This window comes from Callorhinchus milii, unplaced genomic scaffold (genome assembly GCF_018977255.1).
Source record: "Callorhinchus milii isolate IMCB2004 unplaced genomic scaffold, IMCB_Cmil_1.0 Scaffold3, whole genome shotgun sequence".
NCBI classification, from domain to species: domain Eukaryota; kingdom Metazoa; phylum Chordata; class Chondrichthyes; order Chimaeriformes; family Callorhinchidae; genus Callorhinchus; species Callorhinchus milii.
Window position 1 is genome coordinate 85176011 of NW_024704744.1, and position 22607 is coordinate 85198617.

The 22607-nt window shown below is 41.7% G+C and overlaps 1 protein-coding gene across 1 annotated transcript in view; it reads right to left on the minus strand.

Annotated features, from left to right (window-relative positions):
• The window catches only part of LOC103177994 (metastasis associated 1 family, member 3), a 107487-nt gene that overhangs the window by 69144 nt on the left and 15736 nt on the right, over nt 1-22607 (minus strand). The window contains exons 4-6 of the mRNA XM_042333224.1: nt 11935-12061; nt 2821-2884; nt 2213-2330 (exon numbers count right to left, since the gene is read on the minus strand). Of these exons, the coding sequence (XP_042189158.1) occupies nt 2213-2330; nt 2821-2884; nt 11935-12061 (309 nt within the window). The remainder of the gene's footprint in view (nt 1-2212; nt 2331-2820; nt 2885-11934; nt 12062-22607) is intronic.

The following is a 22607-nucleotide window of genomic DNA, read 5'->3' on the forward strand; positions in this document are numbered from 1 at the left end:
GTATGTCTTCTATAAGACCTCTGTAAAACCAATTTTATTTATGAATCTACTGAAAAGGCTATTCTTACTAGAGGTTGTATTGGCAAGGGCATGCAAAGCTTTTTTTTCATTTTGGGACTGGGTAATGAGCAAACAGTAACATGCCAGCCAACAACAAAATTACATTTGTTTAAGTGCCTTTCACGTCGGAAGGACATCTCAAGGCGCTGAACAGGTGGGGATCAGGACCCGAGCAAGGGGGCGCAGGGTTCAGATGAGGGAGGGCAGAGAGATAGGAGGGTGGCTGAAGACACAGTCGAAAATGAGGGTCTTGGGTCGTGCCTTGAAGGAGCAGGGGAGGGAGCAAGGCAAAGGGATTGTGGAATGGAGTTCCAAAGGGTGGAGGCAAAGAGGTTGAAAGCCCGGTCACCAATGGTAGGGCAAATCGAGTGGGAGACATGGAGCAGGTCGGGGGCCTGCTCAACGATGGGGGAGGACAAGTTTATAGGGGTTTAGCAGATCAGAGAAGTAGGATGGGGCAAGGACGTGGAGGGCCTTGAAAGTGAGGATGAGGATTTTGAATTCTATCCTCTGAGGGATGAGGAGCCAGTGGAACCGATCGAGGATGGAGGTGATGTGATCACGGAACCTGGTGCAGGAGAGGACGTAAGCGGCAGTTCTGGATGATCTGCAGCTTGTGGAGGGAAGAGTTAGGGCAACCGACAAGGAAGGAGTTTCTGAAGTCGCACCTTGAGGTGACGAATGTATGTATGAGGGTTTCAGTATGAGGGTATGCGGGTGCTGCAAAGTGAATTGACTGTATATTTTGTGGGCGAAACTGTACACTTTGTGTCCGTAGCTACACTAACCGGACAGAATTTTTTTTTACACTCCAGCCCAGTGCTCTTGGGCTCGCTTCACATTGTTGGCCCGCTGCCCCAAGATGGTGTGCAGCAAATTGATCCCCTATCTTTCTATGTAGCTCTTGAACTGGATGCTAAAATCTGCATGGGAGCAACTGTGAGTCACCTTCAATCCATGTGGATGGAAGCTTGGCACCTACTCTACATCTTTCCAACACTCAAGATATGGAGAAATTGTTGCAAGCCCAAAATCACAGGACACCCATCAGAGCTGCAGCAAATTGATATATTAAACCAGGATGGTCCAAACCACTTGACTGCTGAGGGCCGGATGCCCTACTTCAGAAAGGTCCTCGTCCTACATAAGCAATATTTTTGTATTTCCATTCCAGAAACTTAACATAATATTTATACAGCTCCCTTTTCATGTCGGAAGGATGTCTCAAAGTGCTTGACACTGCCAGCTGGGCACCCGAGTTGGGGTGGGAGTTGAGGGGGGTGGGAGTTCCCCTAGGAATGGGGAAAGATGAAGGAATGCATGGTCAAAGAGTTAGGTCTTGATGCACCTTGAAATGGGGGGGGGGGAAAGGAGCGAGTCGAAGGGACTCTTAGAATGGAGCTCCAGAGAACGGGGGCAAAATGGTCCTGGTGGGTGAGGGGTCATGAGGTAAGCTGGTACGTGCTAGGCAAAGGGAACGGCTGGGTTGAGAAATTGCAGAGGTAGGGTGGGGAGGGATGGGAATGGTAAAGGCGGTAAAGGAGTTTCTCACTGGGGAAAGAGATAGCTTTGTGTGAGAAACCTGCGCAGCTCATCGCTCAGTGTCTGACCTTGGTCCACCCCATGGCAACTGAGGGAGGCTCTTGCTTACCCCTCCCTCCCCTCTCTCGAGGGCAGTAGAAATTTGGGGCCACACTGGAGTACAAGTTCACTTGGAATGCGGTCTCTGCCAGTTGGACCACCCTGAACTAAACCATAATATCACTGGACAAGCAATTGAGTGTTCTTGAAACAGATTAAAATAAAATATCTTAACTTGCACAGAAGCTTCAAATGTTTAAACCTCCCAGTACTGAAAGACCTTTTTCAGCTTCCAAAAGATGCTGCATTTTCCTTCATGAAGATTATTTTCTGCATCTTTCCCCAAATCCCATCATCATAAATGTACAAGACAAACGTGATTTTTTTAACAAAACTAAAATATTGGTGCTATTTAAAAAAAAAACTTTTTGCATTGAACATAGATTAGTCCTCAGAAAGATTACTATTAGTTGGGAAAAATGCTGTGTTTCTGGATCAATGAACTGTGTTACTACAATGTCATTTCTTCTTAAATTTCTGACTACGTGGTGCTAATGGATGACAATGTTACCTTCTTTTAGCATATCTGGAATATCTGCTTGGTACCGAGGGCCCACTCTTATTTCTCCTTTGTCGGCCAGGAGAGTTTTCTGTAAAGGATCATATACCAAAGAATAGAAAAAACCATCCTGTAAAAGAGAAAGTAAGTACATTAAAGTCGTCTGTAGTAGTTCTATTTAAGCAAGGAATAAAAAATAAGGTTTTTCGGCATGTCGCTCCAGTTATATTAAATTTCAAAGAATAACTGATGGCTAGGGATATATACAGTAAAACTCATAAGTCATATCAGTCAGGACCATAACATTTAATATGACTTAAGCGAAGTCCAAGTTGCAGGCAAACTGTATAGGTCATAGAAAACTTGATTTAATCAATAATACAATGCGCATGCGTAATTCAATGTAGCCAGTAAGTACGCAGTTCGTCACTGCAGCTAGTAAATGTGTATGTGTATGTGTCAAGACTATATTTCCCGCGATTCAATGTGTCTTAACCGATCACCACAATGCACACTTACCGGCAAACATTGGAAGCTCCCTCAGTACTGCTTTGCCACACTGGAGTGCAAGTCAGCAAAATGTCAGAAAATATATCATTAAACACTTAACTATATTTTACCTCCTTATCCAGGTAGCAGGAAACTAACTCAGTTTCGTTGAGAAGCGAAATGCTGCATTTGCCTCTGGGGGAAAGAACAGACATATTTGGGTCAGCAAAACGCATTGTGTTCAATTGATAATAAATCTGAAATATTTTGGGCACTAAAATAAAATCTATAAACTTTTACAGTGATGCTAAATCTACACGTCATTTGTCTCAGACATCTATAACAGCTAGTAAATATTTTCCAACTGCAGAAATAAAGGACATCTGTTAATAAGCGCCACACTGGAGTACAAGTTCACTTGGAATGCGGTCTCTCCTGTGGACCGACTGTCACCAGAAGTACAATACACTGACAGAATGAACCGGCTGATCTGCACAGTCAGCCACGATTACTCCTGAACACTTCTAGTACATCTGTGATAGTGAACACAGTTGGCTGCCAAGGTTTTCTGTTCGCTGCAAGTATACACAGAAAACCAGCCAGTGTGCACAGGAAGTAATATCAATAGTGACCTGACAGCATGGAAGCAGGACCTCAGCCATTTTTTTTTTGGAAACTCATTAGATAACGGCCATTTTTTGAAAATAATATACGCCAGTTGTTACAAATTATTTTTGAGGACAGCAACAAGACATTTAGGGGCAATTCTTAGATAGTTGGCAAATAAACATAGCAGATCAGCAGAGAATAAGATGCACTCATCTACTAAGGTCAATACATTTTCGAGCAATTACCTTCACTTTTTCCACACTTCTACCCCCTGACAATGTACATTTAAGATGTGTACTTCAGGAAGACTACTAGCTAGTGAAAAGCAAATCATTGGTTGAACACCAGTTAGAATTAAATATAGTCAGGTGTTTTTTTTTGCTACTAAGCGGCCAAACATGGCACGTTCTACCTGTATAGCAGTTCCTACCATCCCAAGAAAAATCAAACCACTACCAGTAAACCTTGTTTGAAGCCTCAGCAAAAGGATGGAGGAATAGCTAGATCGGAGTGGGCAATTATTTTGGCAGGCGGCCACTTCATGAATTTGGGTAAGCTTTGCGGGCCATACACTTGATATAGATGTAAATGCTTAATAGTAGCTCAAAATCAAGACTTAAACTTGTACATGCATAAAATAAAGTCTATATAATTGACATTCATTAAAATTAGGTTAAATAAAAACAACTCATTGAGCAGACATTTATTCGATATTTATTAATTTATTCACATATTGATGAGAATGTGAGAAGCTCACTCAATGGGAAGAATGAAAGCACTGATGTGCGTTAACCAAACAACTGAACTCAGGCATTGCCTCCGTTGTTGCAATGCGGAGTTCTGCTGCAAGGTGGTCATCAGTCATCACAGATCTATGTTTTGATTTATTGAATCTCATCACAGAAAATGTCTCCTCGCATATGTATGTTGATTCAAACAACACAAGCATCCTCTGGGCATGAGCCTTTAATTTTGGAAAGGTATATTCATTATGAGAGGAGTAAAAACTGGGAAGCGGCACTGATTTGAATTCCTCCGGAAGCAATGGATCACATTGCAGATCAATAAGCTTGAGTTGGAGGTCAAATGAAGCTTTGTCAACATCAAATGAGAAAGGTGAAGTGACCAAAGACAGGTCATTTTCGATCAAATTAAAATCTTGTAATCGGCAAGAAAATTCGGCATGTAAGTCAAGTAGTGACGAAATATACTTTTTAAAGCTTTGATCGCAAACAGTAATCTGCTGCAAAGTTGGAAAGTGGGCGAATGGCCTGTTTCCTATCTGTCGCGATAAAAGAAATAATTTTGTCATAAATGACTTGACACTGCAATACAAATCGTGCACAAAGGCCCCCTTCCGTTGCAGTTTTGAATTCAGTTCAATCATGTGGCCATGATATCAATGACAAATGCAAAATCAGAGAGCCAATTCGCATCATTCAGCTGTGGGAAATGCAAATCTTTTTGTTTCATGTCCAAAAATAAATCAATTTCTGTTCTCAGTTCCCATACTGCTTTCAAGACCTTTCCTAAACTAAGCCATCTTACATTTGTGTGATACAGAACATCCTTGTGCTCGGATTCCAATTCCTCAAGCAGTTACAAATTGCCTGTGGTTTAATCCTCTTGCTCGAATGTAGTTGACCACTTTCGCAACTGTGTCCACGACATTGCTTAGTTTTAGAATACTCTTACAGAGGACCTCTTGGTGGATAACGCAGTGTAGAAAAACAATATTCTGTTCTGGATTTGTTTCTTTGACTTGATCTTGAACTCTTTTCAGTAACCCAAATTTTTGCCTGTCAGATTTGGGCTTCCATTGGTGGTCATATTCACCAATTTTTTCCACTCTACTCCTAATTTTAAGATACACTTATTTACTGCCGCCAAAAGGTCTTCTCCAGTTGTTGTATCTTTCATTGACTGCATTAATGCCAATTCTTCTGTGAGCTCAAAATAAAAATTATCAACTGGGCTGTGTCTTTGACATCATAACTCTCATCGAGTGCCAGTGAAAAACATGCAAAATTGTTTTGCAACTGCACACTGATTTTATTTTCTTTATTTATTTTCTTTTTTAATTTATTTTATTGGTTTTATTTTCCACCAACACTGGTAAAAAAAAATATTTGGAAATCCATTCTTTGTTGAATATTCGGCCTTCAGCGTCCACTTTCCGCTTCTTTGATAAACTCATTTTACGTCAGCCTGATTCAACACTTAAGGGAATGTGCGCACAACTGAGCAGTGTGATTGGCTGATGTTCCCAATCAGATTCAAATGCGAAATTTGTGTGACTTTCTGGGACTGAATAAAGTATAATTTTTTCTATTGCCAGATACAATGACGGGCCGGGCAGAATCATTTGGCATACCGGATATGGCCCACAGGCCATCTTTTGCCCACTCCTGGACTAGATGAACAGATGAAAATATCAAATTCCAATATCTGAAGGAAAACAGTGCATGAAATTTACATTCTGTAACATTTATTTTGTTGCACATACGTTCTACTCTTACATTGTTGTGTGCCAGCTTGGCTCAGGGGTAGCACTCTCACCTCTGAATCAGAAGGTTGTGGTTTCAAGCCTCACATCAGGACTTGGAATCACAATGTATAAACTGACACTCCAGTGCAGTGGTGGGTAGACAAGACCTCGGTTTGCTTCTGGATGAGATATTAAACCGAGGTCTTGTCTGCCTATTCAGATCCCAAGGCATTATTTGAAAAGAGAGGGGAATTTTCTCCGGTACACTGGCCAACAATCCCCCAAATAAAATTGGTCATTCACTCCATGGCTGTTTGTGGGGCATTGCTATACACAACCGGCTGCTGCGTTTCGCCCACAAAATACATAGTCAAACCACTTTACAGAATATCCTGTGAAGCACTTTGACGTCTCGATGACTTGATTAGGCTATATCAAATGAAAGGATTATTATCTATATTTACTGCATTCCATACCCCCAACCACCAATAAACTCCTCAATACACAGCTGTGTTATCTTTCCAAGATGATAGTGTCCCCAAGTCCTGTATAGTATCCAGCCTCTAAGAAAACAACAATCAAACTTATTGTAAAAAAAGGATTTAATAGGGTAAGGAACATCAGTCAGCAACGTAAAGATGCCTGAGTGTGAAGAACACTCACCACAACAATCTATAAAAAAAAACTGCTTCATCCTGGCTGTAAGCGGTCAAGGGCACATTTGCCCCCCGGCATGTGCATTGCATAGTCTCTCTCTGCCACAATGCACTGACAAATGTGGTTCAGTTACTTAAATGTTTATATTCCCCTCAGACTAGCATTCTCAAGTTTAATATGAAACAAATTAATTTGCTATTACGATCTTTCACAAAGTTTCATCTCTGTCAGCAATATATTTAAAATTATTATACCATCTCAATTACTGGCACACAGAATTAACCAGCTACATGCACAAGCAAGGGCAATAAGCTGGCTACATGTTTTAGACCTTACCAAACAGAAAGAAAATGATCAAAAAAGGAACCCAGAGAAACAAAATCCAACTAAACAGAGAAGCAAAATTATACTTGTATATGGTACTGAGACAGCAGTGATTGTGGAAATGATTCATTCACAACATCATAAGGCATATACTGTACAGGATTTGCACCTTAACTGGAGAGAATGGCTTCAAAATAACTATGCTCCCAGCTACGCTGAACTAAAGTGCGTTCTTTGCTCTATTTCTAAACTTCCATCAGTTTATTTTGTTACACAAATACATTTAAAAAAATTTTTTGTTTAAATTGCAAATAGTACCCATAACATTTACACTGTAGTTCAGCTCTTGGTAGAATGCAGATTATATGTGACATTACATAGTACAATACAATAGAAATGCACAAATCATGGGTCTACTGGAGTTGTATGTGGATGGGGAGTTATTATTCATTGGCAACATTCCTTGCCTGACTGGGATAGAGTGAACAGAGTTCCCAATGAGCTATTAGTCAGAGGCATTGCCCAGTTTTATGTGCACTAGTTTAACACAATGATCCGTGTTGTAGGCCAAGAAATGTACACCAAGCACAATTGTATAGTACTAATGGCTTGTACACATTACCATATCCTGTGACATAGGTTATCCCTCTCCAATTGCATGCTAATATTCATTTGTCCTTGCTCCCACTGTACTGAAATACTTTAATAGTGATATTCAGATTGTCACAAACTAAAGAAATGCCATTTCTGTCAAACTGAATATACAAATCTGGCTTAAATCAAGCATAATATGTAAACTATAATGCAAATAACCTGCAAAGTTCCACAGGGGATTTAAGGAATAAAGAACACTGAAGTTAATGTAGTCATTTGGCCAATTGTACTAAGTATCAATATTCAGCAGCTTAATTGCTATAATTATTTGAGTCCGCAAAGATCCATGCACATGCTAATGCAATTATAGGCCTATTCATTGACATAAACTAAGTGTGAGCACACTTAAAACAGATGCAAAGATGACAAGGCTTTAATTCAGGAATTATCCTAAAGGAAGTTTAACCCATTGAAAACTACAGTACGATCCCAATGAATGCACTCATTCAGGAATTGCAGTTTTAAATTCCAGGCTCAACTGTAATAGCATTGCACCAAGCTGCAGTGGGAATGGACTGTAAATCAGAGGATATAGTCAAGATCTGGCAATCTTAATAGAATATGCATCCAAGCTCAACTCTAGCAAATTAATTTCCAGTTCAGTACAGATAAATGCAAAATATTGCATATATGAAGCAGAAAATAGGCACATTTACTCCATGGATAGCACAGAACTCGATAAGGAAGAAGCTCAAAATGATCTTGTGTTGTTGATTGAGTTCATACCTCACTATATCCAAAAAGTGTGAGGTAGCCATAAACAACATAACATAAACTGGGCTATGTTGTCAAATGCAATACACCGTATAAAAAAAGGCAACCTTTAGGAAGAATGCCAGAAATTAAAATTGAAATTAAAAGTTGCTTCCCATTTCTGCCTCCATTTAACTGGTAATTGTTATAAACTGAATACAGTAAGATGGCAGCCATTGCCTAGCAACACAAATACAGTGGATGAACTAATGATCTTCCAAAGCAAACCTAAATCACCTGCAAAGCAATAACTTACATTTGTCATGAGTATTGGCTCAACAGCACTAATGTTCATAAGATTGGTGCACTGTCATGTCAAATCCCTTACTTAATAATGGCTGTTAGTACCTGCTAGTAATGCTGGAAATGAAAGCAAAATATTCATCACAAATATTAGAAACAGATGGGTAAAATGATTTGAGAGGGCAACAACAACAAGATCACATTGGTATAGTGCCTTTCATGTCGGGAGGATGTCCCAAAGCGCTGGACAGTGTACAGCATTTTAGACCCCCACTGGGGTCAGGGCAAATGGTTGTACACAGTACACAAAGTCCGCAGACAAAATATATTTATCCAGTAGCTCAAACTGTAAAAGCATCCGAAAAGACAGAAATGAAATGCTGTACATTCCAAAAATGCATTTCATCCCCTTGTGATGTTTCCTCCGCCCAAAAAAACTGTTAGTTAGTCTTCACTTCAAGTCCTATTTCGAAAGCACATTTTTCAAGCAACTCACTGCCTGAAGTGGTGGCTGAATCAGACAGTATACAGTAGAAACTTGGTTTACGATCACCTCAGGAATCCAGCCACCTCACAACTGCGGACACATTTTCACAGTCTCTTTCATTGTCAATGTTAAAAGATAGGCCGTCTGCTTCAGTAAACCGGGCACCTCATTAGTCTGGACAACGGTCAATGATTGTGGCTGCCACAGCGCTCTCCTCTGCTGCAAACTCGGTACGAACATCCCTCCGCTACTAACCTGTACAGTACACAGTGCGTTAGGCCTTGGGCTTCTCACGTTGTTTCCTCAATGTTGCTGCTGTGGGTGAAGTGGGCTCTGGTCATGCATGTGCGGGGAGTGTTGGGATCGCGGAAGACGGGTGAATGGAAAAATCAACTTCGCCCGGCACCTGCGGCCTAACCTGAGCTCCTACGGCCAATTCTTCGTAAGTGTTGCATTCAGAGCACATGGTCTGTGTGTACATTGTTTTGATTTAGTGACTGTTGATAAGTGTTGTAAACATGCCACCACGGAAGAGTTGTCCTTACGTCAGACAGTGGACTTGATCAAGAACAGTGAGTACAAAAGTCATAGACAGTTAGCTGTGATTTACGGCATTGACAGAACCCAAGTTGGATGCATTCTCAAAAGGTAGGCTGAATACATGACAGCTTTTGTTTTAAATGTGACATTGCCTTTATTTTAATGAGACTGCAAAATATGGTTGTTGAATGTTCATTACCCTTGTCCATTCATTACCAATGCCCTTAGTATTACATCAGTGACCTGATCACCTGACCTGTTTCAGTAATCGGGTCACCTCACTAAGTAGGTCACTCTTGCCCAGTCACTTGAGTGACCGGATTAGTGAGGTTATACTGTAGATGTATTCAAGAGGAAGCTCAACCTTCACATGAGGGAGAGGTGAGCAGAAAGATGTGGGAGAAATCAACAAATGGGTGGAGACTTATGGAGTATAAACACCAGCACAGACTGGTTGGGCCCAGTGGCCTGTTCCCATGCTGTACATTCTTTGTAAGAAGAAGATCACAAGAGAACACTCCTGAAATCCTCCTGTAGTATTTGTCCACAACATCAAAGGGGCCCTTCTTCACATGTGATACTTTAGGCACTATTATGTGCCAATTACTGACACTAACAACTTTTTTGTTACATGTCTATAATGAGAAAATATTGTCAGTGTTAGCAATAGGTCTGCAATCAGACCCTAATGCTGCTTAAAAAACCTGGATGGTGAAAACTGATTTTAAAATCAGAGGAATAAGGCAGGAAGGAATGGAAGGAAAATAAGCTAAACACCAAAATGCAGAGATGAAAGTACAAAAAGTAAAAGGGGAATAATGAAAAGGAAGAAGAACAGCAGATGACACACAGAGTATAGAAATCAAATGAAGGGACAATCATATTGAAGCATTTGAGTTTCTGATGTCTGTGTCCACTTTCATCTCTTCCAGAAAATACATCTTACAGAGAACCTACCTCCTGAACCAGCTCCCTGTGCCGATGGCTCTCCATCCCCCGGAGGATTGAATTTAAGATCCCCATCCTCATTTTTAAAGCCTTCCATTGTCTTGCTCCTCTCTACCTCTGCTAACTGCTAAAACCTTATCGACCTGCCCATTCCCTCCACTCAGCAGGCACTGGCCTGCTCCACATCCCCCACCCTGCCACCAAATTTACATAATCGTCAGTTGAGCCTTCAACCTTTCTACCTCCACCATCTGGAACTCCATCCTGGAATTCCTTCACCTTGTCCCCTCCCTTGCCTCCTTCAAGGTCCGCCTCATGACCTTCTTTGAATGTGCCTTCGATCAATCTCCCATTCCCACATCCTTTGCTCTCCACTTCTTAATTCCAACCCCCAGCTCGGGAGTAAACCTTTGAGTGTCCAGCGCCTTGGGACATCATCCCAGTGTGAAAGGTGCTATATAAATCCAATGTGTTATTGTTGTTGCCTCGAGGTTGGATCATAAATGAAAAAAGGGGGGAATTGCTAGACGTTACGTCGTTTTCTGGGGTCACATATTATTTATCTAGCTCTGTAAATATGTATACTTTAACCAAATAATATTAAGTGCACAGTGGCTGTATTCATCAAAGCTGTACTTTTGAGACAGTTATAAAAACAGCATGTTTGCTATAATGCTAAATTTGCCATCTTGGGTTACCTGCATAAGACCTCATTGGAAAGCACATATCAGAATCTGGTCTTAAAAATACAGTAGTGCTGTGTTGTCCCTTTAAGTAGGTTATGATTTGTGGTCATTTGCAAGTTAAAGGCTCGACTGTTCTGGAAAACCAGCCTAGCAGTGCAAGAACAGAGACCAATATTACAGCAAACGAATAAAAACATTTCACTCACTTAACAAGACATTCTCTGCTCCTAGTCTACACTTCCTAGAAATTCACTAGCTTTAATCCAGTAACATTTTACTCCATCTAGAAAAACATAACTCCCGCAAGTTGGAAGCACAACAAAACCAAGGAAAATCATCTAGGGATTTAGAATAAGTGTGAAATGACAAGCAAATTTGGCTTGTATAATAAACAGGAAAACAGTTAATAGTCATTACACTTCAGAAGGTATCTGTTAAATATGGTTTTGGTATCACCACTGGCAAGGGTTTACTCTGCCTACACTTGGCCAACTTGAGCTTGCTGCTCATCTCTTGCCAGCTTCGGGCCACCGTCAATGGCTGAGCCTTCAGCTACTATGGCCCTAGCCTGTGGAATGCCTTCCTCTACCCATCTATTTCACCTGCTCTCTATCCATCTTTAAACCCTACCTAAAAACCTTCCTCATCAATCATACCTGTGGTCACTTCCCCGCCTCCTTCCCCATCTCCCTTGCTCGATATCCAAACCCCATCATTTTAAAGCACTCCAAGATGTTATTCTACATGAAGGGTGCTATACAAATTCAGGTTGTTGTAGGTCATGCACTGAGGTTGTGATCACTCAATACCAAAGATAAATTTAACCAGATGAACAAGATCACTGAACATTTTGTACCTGATGTGCGTAGCAGGAAGGGATTCATATTGACGAGATAGAAATAACTCCCGGTGTTTAAGCTGATGTTTCTGGTTTTCTGTCAATTCTGAAATGATCGTCATCTCCATCTCTTCCTCCATTTCTTCTGCACAGGACAAAGGACAAAATCAATAAGACACAGATCACTTTGGAAGGAGATTTTGAACTTTTTAAAAAAAATTACATATTACTCCCTAACTGCAGGGCACAGTTAATTTATATATTAAATGCAAATATCATGCAGTCTTGCTGATCTGACATACATCCACAGTACTCTAAAGAAACTCAGAAATGTTATATGTTCAAAGTTCATATTGGCTAACAGCAGGCAGCAGTTGGAAAATATAACAAGGACATGAAATGAACCTTGGCAATTGTTGGGAGTGCACAAACTTTTGGAAATATTGTAATGAAGTGCCAATGGATAATGGATTTCTCATAGCCTGTTGCAACTCCAGCAATTGTGGTCCAACTAGTGATGGTTGTAACTAAACTAAATTCTTAAGAGCAATTATTAGCAAGAGTTTGTGATAAGAGCAGTCAACGACTGAGTTACAGTCCTGTAGTTCAGTAGTTAGAGCACTTGCTTCGCAAGCAAGCCAGAGACCTGGGTTCGATTCCTGGCAGGGTGAAACCTTGGGCAAGCTTCCTTACTCCACATGCCTGATAATAATCCTCAAGGAAAAAAAAATAATAATAAATTGGTCACTTCAATCGATAATTGTTTGTGGACACTGCTGTGTGCAATTGGCTGCTGTGTTTCGCCCACAAAATATGCAGTCAATTAATTCACTTTCCAGTATATTCCATGAAGCACTTTGAGACATCTAGAAGACGTGAAAAATGCTATATCAAATGCAAGGATTATTATTATTAATAATGACTGATAATTGGAATAAATGAAATCCAGGATCTTCCTTGTCATGCATTTAAAATTACAATGTCAACAAAGTGCAAGATTTCCATTAACATACAGCATAAACTGCTAACTAAACCAGATATCCAAACACATCTAGATGTCCAGTTACTGCAGCCTATTATATTACAATAGATACAATTAAAAATGAGTTTGATGAAGAGATTAAGTGGGTAGATTAGCAGAGTTCACAGCTACTTTATCCATCACAGCACCACCACGCAACATTCTAGGCAAGTGAGTGAAATGCTTTAAAAACAATGTGTAAACAATATAGGACAAATATAGGACAAGCTTGACGTTTCCCATATACAAAATCAACTTGTAAGCTCAAATATATGTCTCTAAATATCAGAAGCTAAAAAACAAGTTTAATTCAAATTAAAAAGCAAATTCAACTAAATTAAGCACCCTTTAAAATGACTTGAAGGTTGGTTTGGAAGAGATTAGGAAAAGGAGAATTTCGACAAAACGCACCCCAAATATTTTTGTTTCCTCATTTTTAATGGGTATACTGAAGCCAGAAAAACAATAATATATTAACATTACCTTTGTTGTATTTTGTAATACAGTCATTTTATAATAAATACTGGGATTAATTTCAGTCATGTTCCTAAGCTTTTAATCAGTATTACCAATTTGCACTTATTCCATTCCATGTAGGATAACATCTCAAAGCACTTTACAAAGAAGAAATGGATCACCAAGAAATCTGGGAAGAATAGATCGAGGCCCACAATGTTGATAAAGGATTAAGAGTGAGACCATGATTAAACTATATATTTGAAAAATTAAAAGAAAAATGATTGGCACTATTGAAGAATTCGGATCCTTGTGCAAAATAATGAGATGCCTATAGCTACATCAGTGTAAGGGGGGGAAAGAAAATCTGGGTTCCTGCTTCACATAGCTGTCTAGTGACTCCTGCTGTAATCAGCGGCTGGTGGGCTGCTTCAATGTCATCATTGCTTACGTTACGAATAATAGTAAGCAGCAAAACAATGAGGTTACCAACGATTCCAAGCTGGGGTTGCAAATATAGCTAACTGAGAGCACAAAACCCCAACTGGGAAAGATCTGAAATAGACTGGGATGACAAGTGGCCAATGCTATTCAAAGTGATGAGAGCTGTGCGCACTCGGCTGCCACTTTTCGCCCACAAAATATACAGTCAATTCACTTTACAATGTATTCTTTGAAGCGTCTCGAAGACGCGATAAGGCAAATGCAAGGATTAATATTATTATTGGGAAGTGCGATAGAGAATACTACGACTACAAGTGACTAGCATTGGATCATTGCAACCTCCACAACAACCGATGAAGTACAGTGTCCCAGGCTTCCTGAGGCTCCAAGCCCGAATCAGCACAGGCATGTCTCGGACACCCACAAGGCCGCCTTCAGGTGCAGTTCAATCTCAAGCCATGGTAAGTCTAAACTGCAAGTCCAAGAGCCCAGTGCAATACAGTGGCAATCTGTCCTAAGCAGTAGTAATCTACACAACACTGGAAAGGGATCCAAGAGAAACCATGGATAATCATATCAGTGTTGTAGGTGACAGAAGTAAATAAAGAAAATTAGATCTTAAAAAATGTCTGGCCTCATATGAAATACAGTGTATAATTTGGGTCATCATATTACGTTGGGGACATAATGACATTACAAAGAGTACATCAGATTGATAACACAAGTTAAGCACCTAAGCTAAGAGGTTCAAGAAAGATGTTATTGAAACACTAAAAATGTTATGGAGTAACAACAACAACAAATTTCATTTGTATAGCGTCTTTCATGTTGGGAGGACGTCCCAAGGCGCTGGACAGAAAAAGTTACGGACCCAATCTGGGGGTCGGGGAAGATGGAGGGCAGGGGGGGGAAGCAGGGAGCTCGAAAGCACGATTGAAGATGAGGGTCTTGAGATGGGTCGAGGCAGCACTGCAGGACGGAGATCCAGAGGCTGGGGCAGAGTGGCAGAAGGCCCACCCGCTAATAGTAGGGCAAGCAAGGCAGGGGACTTGGAAGCAGGCTGGAGCCCCCTGAGCAGAGAGAGCGAGCAGGATGGTAGGGGATTAGGAGTTCGCAGAGGTAGGGGGGAGCAAGACCGTGGAGGGCTTTAAAGGCGAGGACCAGGATCTTGAACTGTATCCTATGTGTGATGGGAAGCCAGTGGAGTTGGGCAAGAATGGGGGTGATAGGATCGGGGAGCCTAGTGCAGGAGAGGACACAGGCTGCAGAGTTCTGGATGATCTGCAGCCTATGGAGCGATGAGTTGGAGAGGCCGACAAGCAATGAGTTTGCGTAGTCAATCCTCGATGTAATAATAGGTTTAAAATAGTCTAACTAATAGTCAAAGGGGACATGGGTTCATCAGAGGGAAAATGGAAAGTTTGGATTGAACTATGATAGAAACTAATTAGGGGAGGTAGATCGCACTGATAATTTCAAGAGGGAGCTGGATAGATGCTTTGTGGAGCAAACTATTCAATGAGTATGAGAGAGAAGCATAGTATTGTAGTTTCCAAACTTTGGAGCTGGTTAGAATGACTACAGAGTTTCTTTCAAGCCTTGTACATTCCTATTGATTAAGACTAATCTCTGCACACAGTATTTAACAAATAGTGCTACTACGGAACAACAATAATAATCCTTGCTTTTGATATAGTGCTTTTCATGTCTTCTAGACATCTCAAAACACTTCACAGAATATACTGGAAAGTGAATTGACTGTATATTTGTGGCCAAAATGCAGCAACCAATAGCGCACAGCAGTGTCCCACAAACAGCTGTGGATTGAGTGACCAAATTATTTTTTTTTTGAGGATTATTCCAGAAAAGCGATCCGCTAATCGACTAACAACCAGGTTCCTACTTACTGCTAGGTAAACAGAGGCGTGTGGAGTAAGGAAACTTGCCCAACATTTCACCCTGTCGGGAATAGAACCCAGGTCTCTTGCTTGCGAGGCGAGTGCTCTAACACTGAGTTACAAGACCTTCAATGTGGATGAAATGTACAAATACTGTTCAAGACAAAATGCTAAAATCTAAATACAACTCTGTCAGAATGGAGCTGTTATTTTCAATTTCTATGCACAAACACTTTTCATTTATAACTGCTCCACTGGCTGACAGATGTCCTCTTAAGCACAGCTATTTATTTCCTGCATATTTGAAATTAAATTGAATTGACTGTAACTGATTTTGGCGCATAGATAACTAGCTTGTCAAAGTTCTGACAACTCAGTTAAAAGATGTTTGTCACTTTAAATAGTTATTCTCAGTCTATGAATCTGAGTTATCGAAAATAAGAATTAAGCTTAGAGCATTTTAAGCTTGATAAGATTTTAAACTAGATTGAAGAAACTACAACAACAACAAATCACACTTGTATAGCGCCCTTCACGTCTGAAAGATGTCCCACGGTGCTGAAACGACCCAACACATTGTAACGTTAAATGTCTTTCTTGACATGGTTTATGAAAGTTTAGACTGGCTACGAGTTAGTGCAGGGTTAACGATGTGCAAAACTGTTCCATGTAACACCCCCACAGCTGGCACAAAGCCAGCAATCCCTGGAGGTGATATGAAAAGCTTATACACTGTGCATGCAGCTACTCTGCTGGGTGCTAAGATATCATGCGTAGTCCGCTTCTAATCCAGTACCTTTGTCACGTTTTAATGGTTTATAAATGTGTTACGACAACACAATAATACACAAAAATGGCTTCTAAAGGAATGTTTTATTCCCCATTATTAACCTGCCATGATCTGGCTGTTGACGGAGCCAAGGAGTGATGACTGGAGAATGCCACAGCCCGTGCAGGACTGACAGGAAACCCCTCTTATAACAGCAGTTCTCACCAATCTGTCTTTTTTAACCCTTTAAACCCATCAATGCACAACATTGGCCATAATTTAGTCACCAGACACCAACCCGTGCAAATCAGTCTATAAAACCCCGAAACACACAATGTTACTTATCATCCCCACCCCGGCTCCACATTTTAATCTTTTAACCCCTTCAAGGCACAAATGCTTAATGACATAATATAAGCGGTAACACACCTCGTGACAAAAAAATCACACTAAAATTACAGAGGTTCAAAGTCTCAAAACTACAACAGTCATTGTAGCAGAATGCTAACCATGACTGCCTACCACAGCCTACAGTGTATGATCTGAGCACTCTGAGACGCAGTCCGGCGTGGAGGGTGCTATATAAATCCAAGTTTTTGTTGGTGGTGGTGGTGGTCACTCGGGTAAAGCTTTAGGACATCCTCCCGACATGAAAGGCGCTCTATAAATGAAATCTTGTTGTTGTTGTAGTAGCTGTAACATCCAAAAACAAAAGACACAGATCGAACAAGTAACATTTATGCGTTAGCTAGGAGCACTTTTGCTCGGAATCAAGCTCCAATGCAGGGATAGGCGAGTGCTGCACTGTCAGAGGTTTCGTCAATTGTCAACTGGAGTTGTCAATGGTCCTTCATACCCCACATCCATTTACATCCGTACCATGACCAGCTCTGCCTTTCCCCACCTCCGAAACATCGCCCGGCTCCACCACTGTCTCACACCGCAGGTCGCTGAGACCCTGATACACGCATTCATAACATCCAGGCTCAACGACACCAACTTTCTGTTTGTCGGCCTCCCCAACTCCTCTCTCCATAGGCTGCAGAGCATCCAGATCTCTGCAGCCCGTGTCCTCTACCGCACCAGGCTCTGTGACCCTATTACCCGCATCCTCGCCCGACTCAACTGGCTTCCCATCACACAGAGGATACAGTTCAAGATCCTGACCCTCACTTTCCATGGCCTTGCTCCCCCCTACCTCTGCTACCTCCTAAACCCTACCAACCTACCTCGATCGCTACACCATTGGTGGGTTGGCCTTCAGCCACTCTGCCCAACCCTCTGGAACTCCATCCCACAGTCCCTCCGCCTCACCCCCTCCTTGCCTCCTTCAAAATCCTTCTCAAGACCCTCCTCTTTAACTGTGCCTTCAGTCACCCTTCTACCTCTGCCCTCCACCCTCCCCGATCTCCAGCTCGGATCCGAAACACTGATTGTCCAGCGCCTTGGGACATCCTTCCACTAACACTGAAAAATATAATTGTTCAATTGGATTATGGCCATTTGTGAGACATTGCTTCATGCAAATTGCTTCCATGTGCTCCCACAAATATGTAGTCATTATACTTTACAACAATTTTTTTTAAAACAAAGTGTCTTCTGGTATCCTGGTAAGAACTTGCACTCAGAGGTGAGAGTGCAGAGAGCATGGTCCCACTTGCATAGAGCATGGATCCTGCTGCGAGAAAAATAGCTGCTATGTTTGCCAACACTAGACTTGACAGCAATTAGCTGTGAAGCGCTTTAGAGATGTGTTGACGTTACAGATGCTGTATTAGTTTCAAAAGGATACTCTTCAGAATATTTCAATCATTAAAAAAACATCATTTTTAACCATTATTCGAGTCAATTGTCCGTTCAACATGACAACCTAAGCATAGTTGCAGGGCTCACCCAAGATAGTATTTTAGTTATTTCAGGCAAAAACTATTATACCAAATATTATGACTGATTCATATATGTTTGTATAGGTAATTTCTCCTAGATTACAGATCCCAATGTTTACTAATGGTAAAATGTAAAAATAGTAACCCACAATTGTGTGACACACACTAACCTATTATTATACAAAGGAAGTGACTGCAGCAATATTCATTTTGATGTACCGCAAATAAAAAGCAAGCAGACATTCTTCAGAAATAGTTTATTGCACAAGAAAAAATAAGTTGAAGACTAGTTTTACTATAAAATTTGTTTTATTGAGCTTCCAAGTACAGAAATTCAAGGATGACATTTAAAGCAATACACTACATGCCAATTCAGTACATTAACATGCTGAGCCAAAGAATGGTAAAACACAGATTCTCTCTTAACACTCACTACATGGAGAGGTAAAATATCTGCTTGTGTTTGCCCTGCAACTTTATCCCCTTCTTTGCTGATCTACAGTTCCACAGGCACTTTCTTGTACTTCATTTAAGTCCATTATCATTTTCCATGTGTGTGAACATATAAGCCATCATTTACCTAAGTCGGTCATTTTCTCCACTCCCTTTCCCCACACACGCAATAACTCAGAAACAGAAAAACGTAGCAAAGACATCCTATATTCAGGAAAATCTCTCAACATCCACTGCAGGATCAAACAATCTGGAAATCAACTTGTAAATAAAGAGAATTTAGGAGGAACTACTTCATACAGAGGGTAATGAATTGTAGAACTCACTGCCTGAAGTGGGAGTTGAATTAAATACTATAAATGCATTCAAGAGGAAGCAAGACCTTCACATGAGGGAGAAGGGAATAGAAGGGCATGGGAGGGAGTAAAGAAGGCGTGAAGACTCATGTGGAGCATAAACACTGTCATAGACTTGATGGGCTATGTGGTCTGTTTCTGTGGTGTAAATTCTTTTTAGTCTTTGCAGGTAATACAGGAAGTGTCAAATACTATCTCACAGCAAGTGCCCTTCCCATATTTAAACCAACCTTTGCAAGTGCAGTTGCAAAATCCACAAATGAAAAAACAGTGAGCACACAAAAAGCATCAAAGACAGAACAAACTGGGACATCATTCAGCATAATCTATCTTCAGGAGAAAACATTTCTTCTGTGCTCACACTAATATCTCATTGTTAATTTAATTAAAACAACAACTTTAAATGTAAAGGAATTCCTAAAATTACTATGCTAGTTATTTTCACACCCATTTTAAGTCCCTCCACAGAACATACCAAACGTACTAAGAAGGTGTGCAAATGACCTGCTCTCAGGTATTTTTCCAAAGCTACTTCAAAACCCAGTGACACAAGTTATTTTATTCGTTCAACTTGCTCACCTTGAGGAAAAAGACGCTGGCTACCAACTCATGCTTCCTCCCACTTATAGCCAGAGACTAGGGACTGGTGTAAATTCTATTTTACAGCTGTCTGAATACCCTGCCAATCCCCATGCTGTCACTGAACCATTTTATGGAACAGAACTCTTCCGGTACTTGTGAGTTACTCATGGAATAAACCAATGCTTTATAGACGTTGTAGCCTCCATTGGATCAACTTCTGTCCCAAAAGATTTCATTTCATAACATAAAGTCAAGCTTTTGATGGAATGCAGAATTTCCACAGTAACGTCTGTGCCAGCTTGCAATTATTTTCTATTTAATCTTACTTAGGCAAGACAAAGAGAGGCAAGACAAACATTCCATAATTTCAGTGTCCTTCACAAACCTTAAGTTCATCAAACCGAGATAGCAGAGCTACAAAAGCTGAAGCTTTACCCACCAGAAAATCATCCATTTTCAACATCACAATGAACCTTTCTGCTCTGTAGCACATTGCAGTATGGTGGAGTACTGTTGTAACTTGATACTTGGGCCATGTTTAATGGACAAGAAGTCAAATTGGCCAACTTCCAGGTCACCGGGTCACAGCCAATACGACCAGCATCAGCAACAAGCTGATTCCCAGAGGCCAGACATTCTTTCGCAGAGAAAGGTGGGCCAGCTTTCTGTGTATATTCTAAATGTTTTGGTCAGTACATGTGGGGTCCACTACAAACTAACCCGCCCATTAAAATGAAGTATGTTACAATGGGGTTCTAATGTACCTGTATAAAAAGGATCCTGCAATCTTTGCTGGCACATATTGAAGTCATACAAATGTCCTGGACTTCGACATTACACAACTAAACAACCCAGCTAATAATACTGTGTGCTTGTGCTGCTTTAAACCTGTTATCCATCATATATCCCACATTGCTGACAAACCCAATTGAACAGTTAATACTTGAAGGCAAGTTATCTGAGATCATAGGCAACTTTGAAGGATTCCCATTTGACAACCGTAAAGAATAATATTTATTAATAATAATAATAATAAAATCCTATTCCAGGCAGGCGAAACCTTGGGCAAGTTTCCTTACTCCATATGCCTAATAATAATCCCTCCAAAACCAAAAACAATAATAAATTGGTCATTTTCAATCCATGACTGTTTGTGGGACATTGCTGTGCGCAATTGGCTGCCGCGTTCGCCCACAAATATGCAGTCAATTCACTTTACAGTGTGTTCTGTGAAGCGCTTTGGGACGTCCTCCCGACGTGAAAAGCGCTATATCAAATGCAAGGATTATTATTATTATTACCAACATTTTACAGAATTTCTCAATATTATAAGATTTCATTACAACAACAAAATTACATTTATAGAGCGCCTTTCATGTCGGGAGGATAATCAGGGGTCAGGATCCGAGCACAGGGGAGGGATGGGGTAGGGGTGAGGGAAGGCAGAGAGGTGGGAGGGCGACCAAAGGCACGATCGAAGAGGAGGGTCTTGAGACCGGTCTTGAAGGAGACAAGGGAGGAAGCGAGGCAAAGAGACTGTGGGATGGAGTTCCAGAGTGTGGGGGCAGAGAAGGTGAAAGCTCGGCCACCGATGGTAGGGCGGGTCAGGTGGGAGACATGGAGCAGACCGGAGCCCGCTGAACGGAGGGAGCGGGCAAGTTGGTAGGGAGTCAGCAGGTCAGAGAGGTAGTAGGAGGGGGCAAGGCCATGGATGGCCTTGAGAGTGAGGATGAGGATCTTGAACTTGATCCTCTGAGGGATGGGGAGCCAACGAAGTCGGGCGAGAGTGGGAGTGATGGGGTCACGGAGCCTGGTGGTCGAGAGTACACGAGCTGCAGAGTTTTGGATGATCTGCAGCTTGTGAAGGGAAGAATTGGGAAGGTCAAAGAGGAAGGAATTTCCATAATCGAATGTTGATGTGACAACTGCATGGGTAAGGGTTCGGCAGCCTGAGGGGTGAGGCAGTGGCGGAGTCTGACAATGTTGCGGAGGTGGTGGTAGGCAGTGCTGGCCATGGCGCGGACAGTTCGGGGTCAAACAAGACACCCAGGTTCCTGGCTGACTTAGTGAGGTTGAGTGTACAGCCGTGGATGCTGATGCTGCCAGCGCCCAAGGTGCGGAGGAGCTGGCGCGAGCCAATCAGGAGCGCCTCAGTCTTGCTGACATTCAGCTAGAGAAAGTTATCCCTCGTCCAGGACTTGATGTCAGGACGCCATTGGTCCTGTAGTTGAGGGTGGAGGCAGAGAGATAGTGTTGGGTGTTATCCGCATACATATTCAAATTTACCCCATGTCTGCGGATGATGTCACCAAGGGGAAACATGTAGAGAGTGAAGAGGAAGGAACCGAGGACAGAGCCCTGAGGAATGTCGCATGAGACGGTGCAGGGGCTGAAGGAGAAGCCATTAGCTGAGACAAAGTGGAGGCGATGTGAAAGGTAGGACCTGAATCAGTCAAGGTCAGAACCTTGGAGGTTGAGGTGGGAGGAAAGGCGGTGGAGGAGGATTGAGTGGTCCACAGTATCAAAAGCGGCGGAGAGGTCGAGGAGGACGAGAAGGCAGAGGGACCCCAAGTCACACATGGTCAGGATGTCATTTGTAACCTTGACCAGAGCAGTTTCTGTGCTGTGGGCAGCATGGAAACCTAATTGGAGGGTCTCATGGAGGGAGTGGGAGGAGAGGAAAGACCGAAGCTGGAAGACAACGGTGCTCTCAAGGATCTTGGACGGAAAAGGGAGTTCGGAGATGGGCCGGTAGCTGGATAGCTGTGTTGGGTCAAGGAAAGGTTTCTTCAAGGGGGCAAGGCCATAGATGGCCTTGAAAGTGAG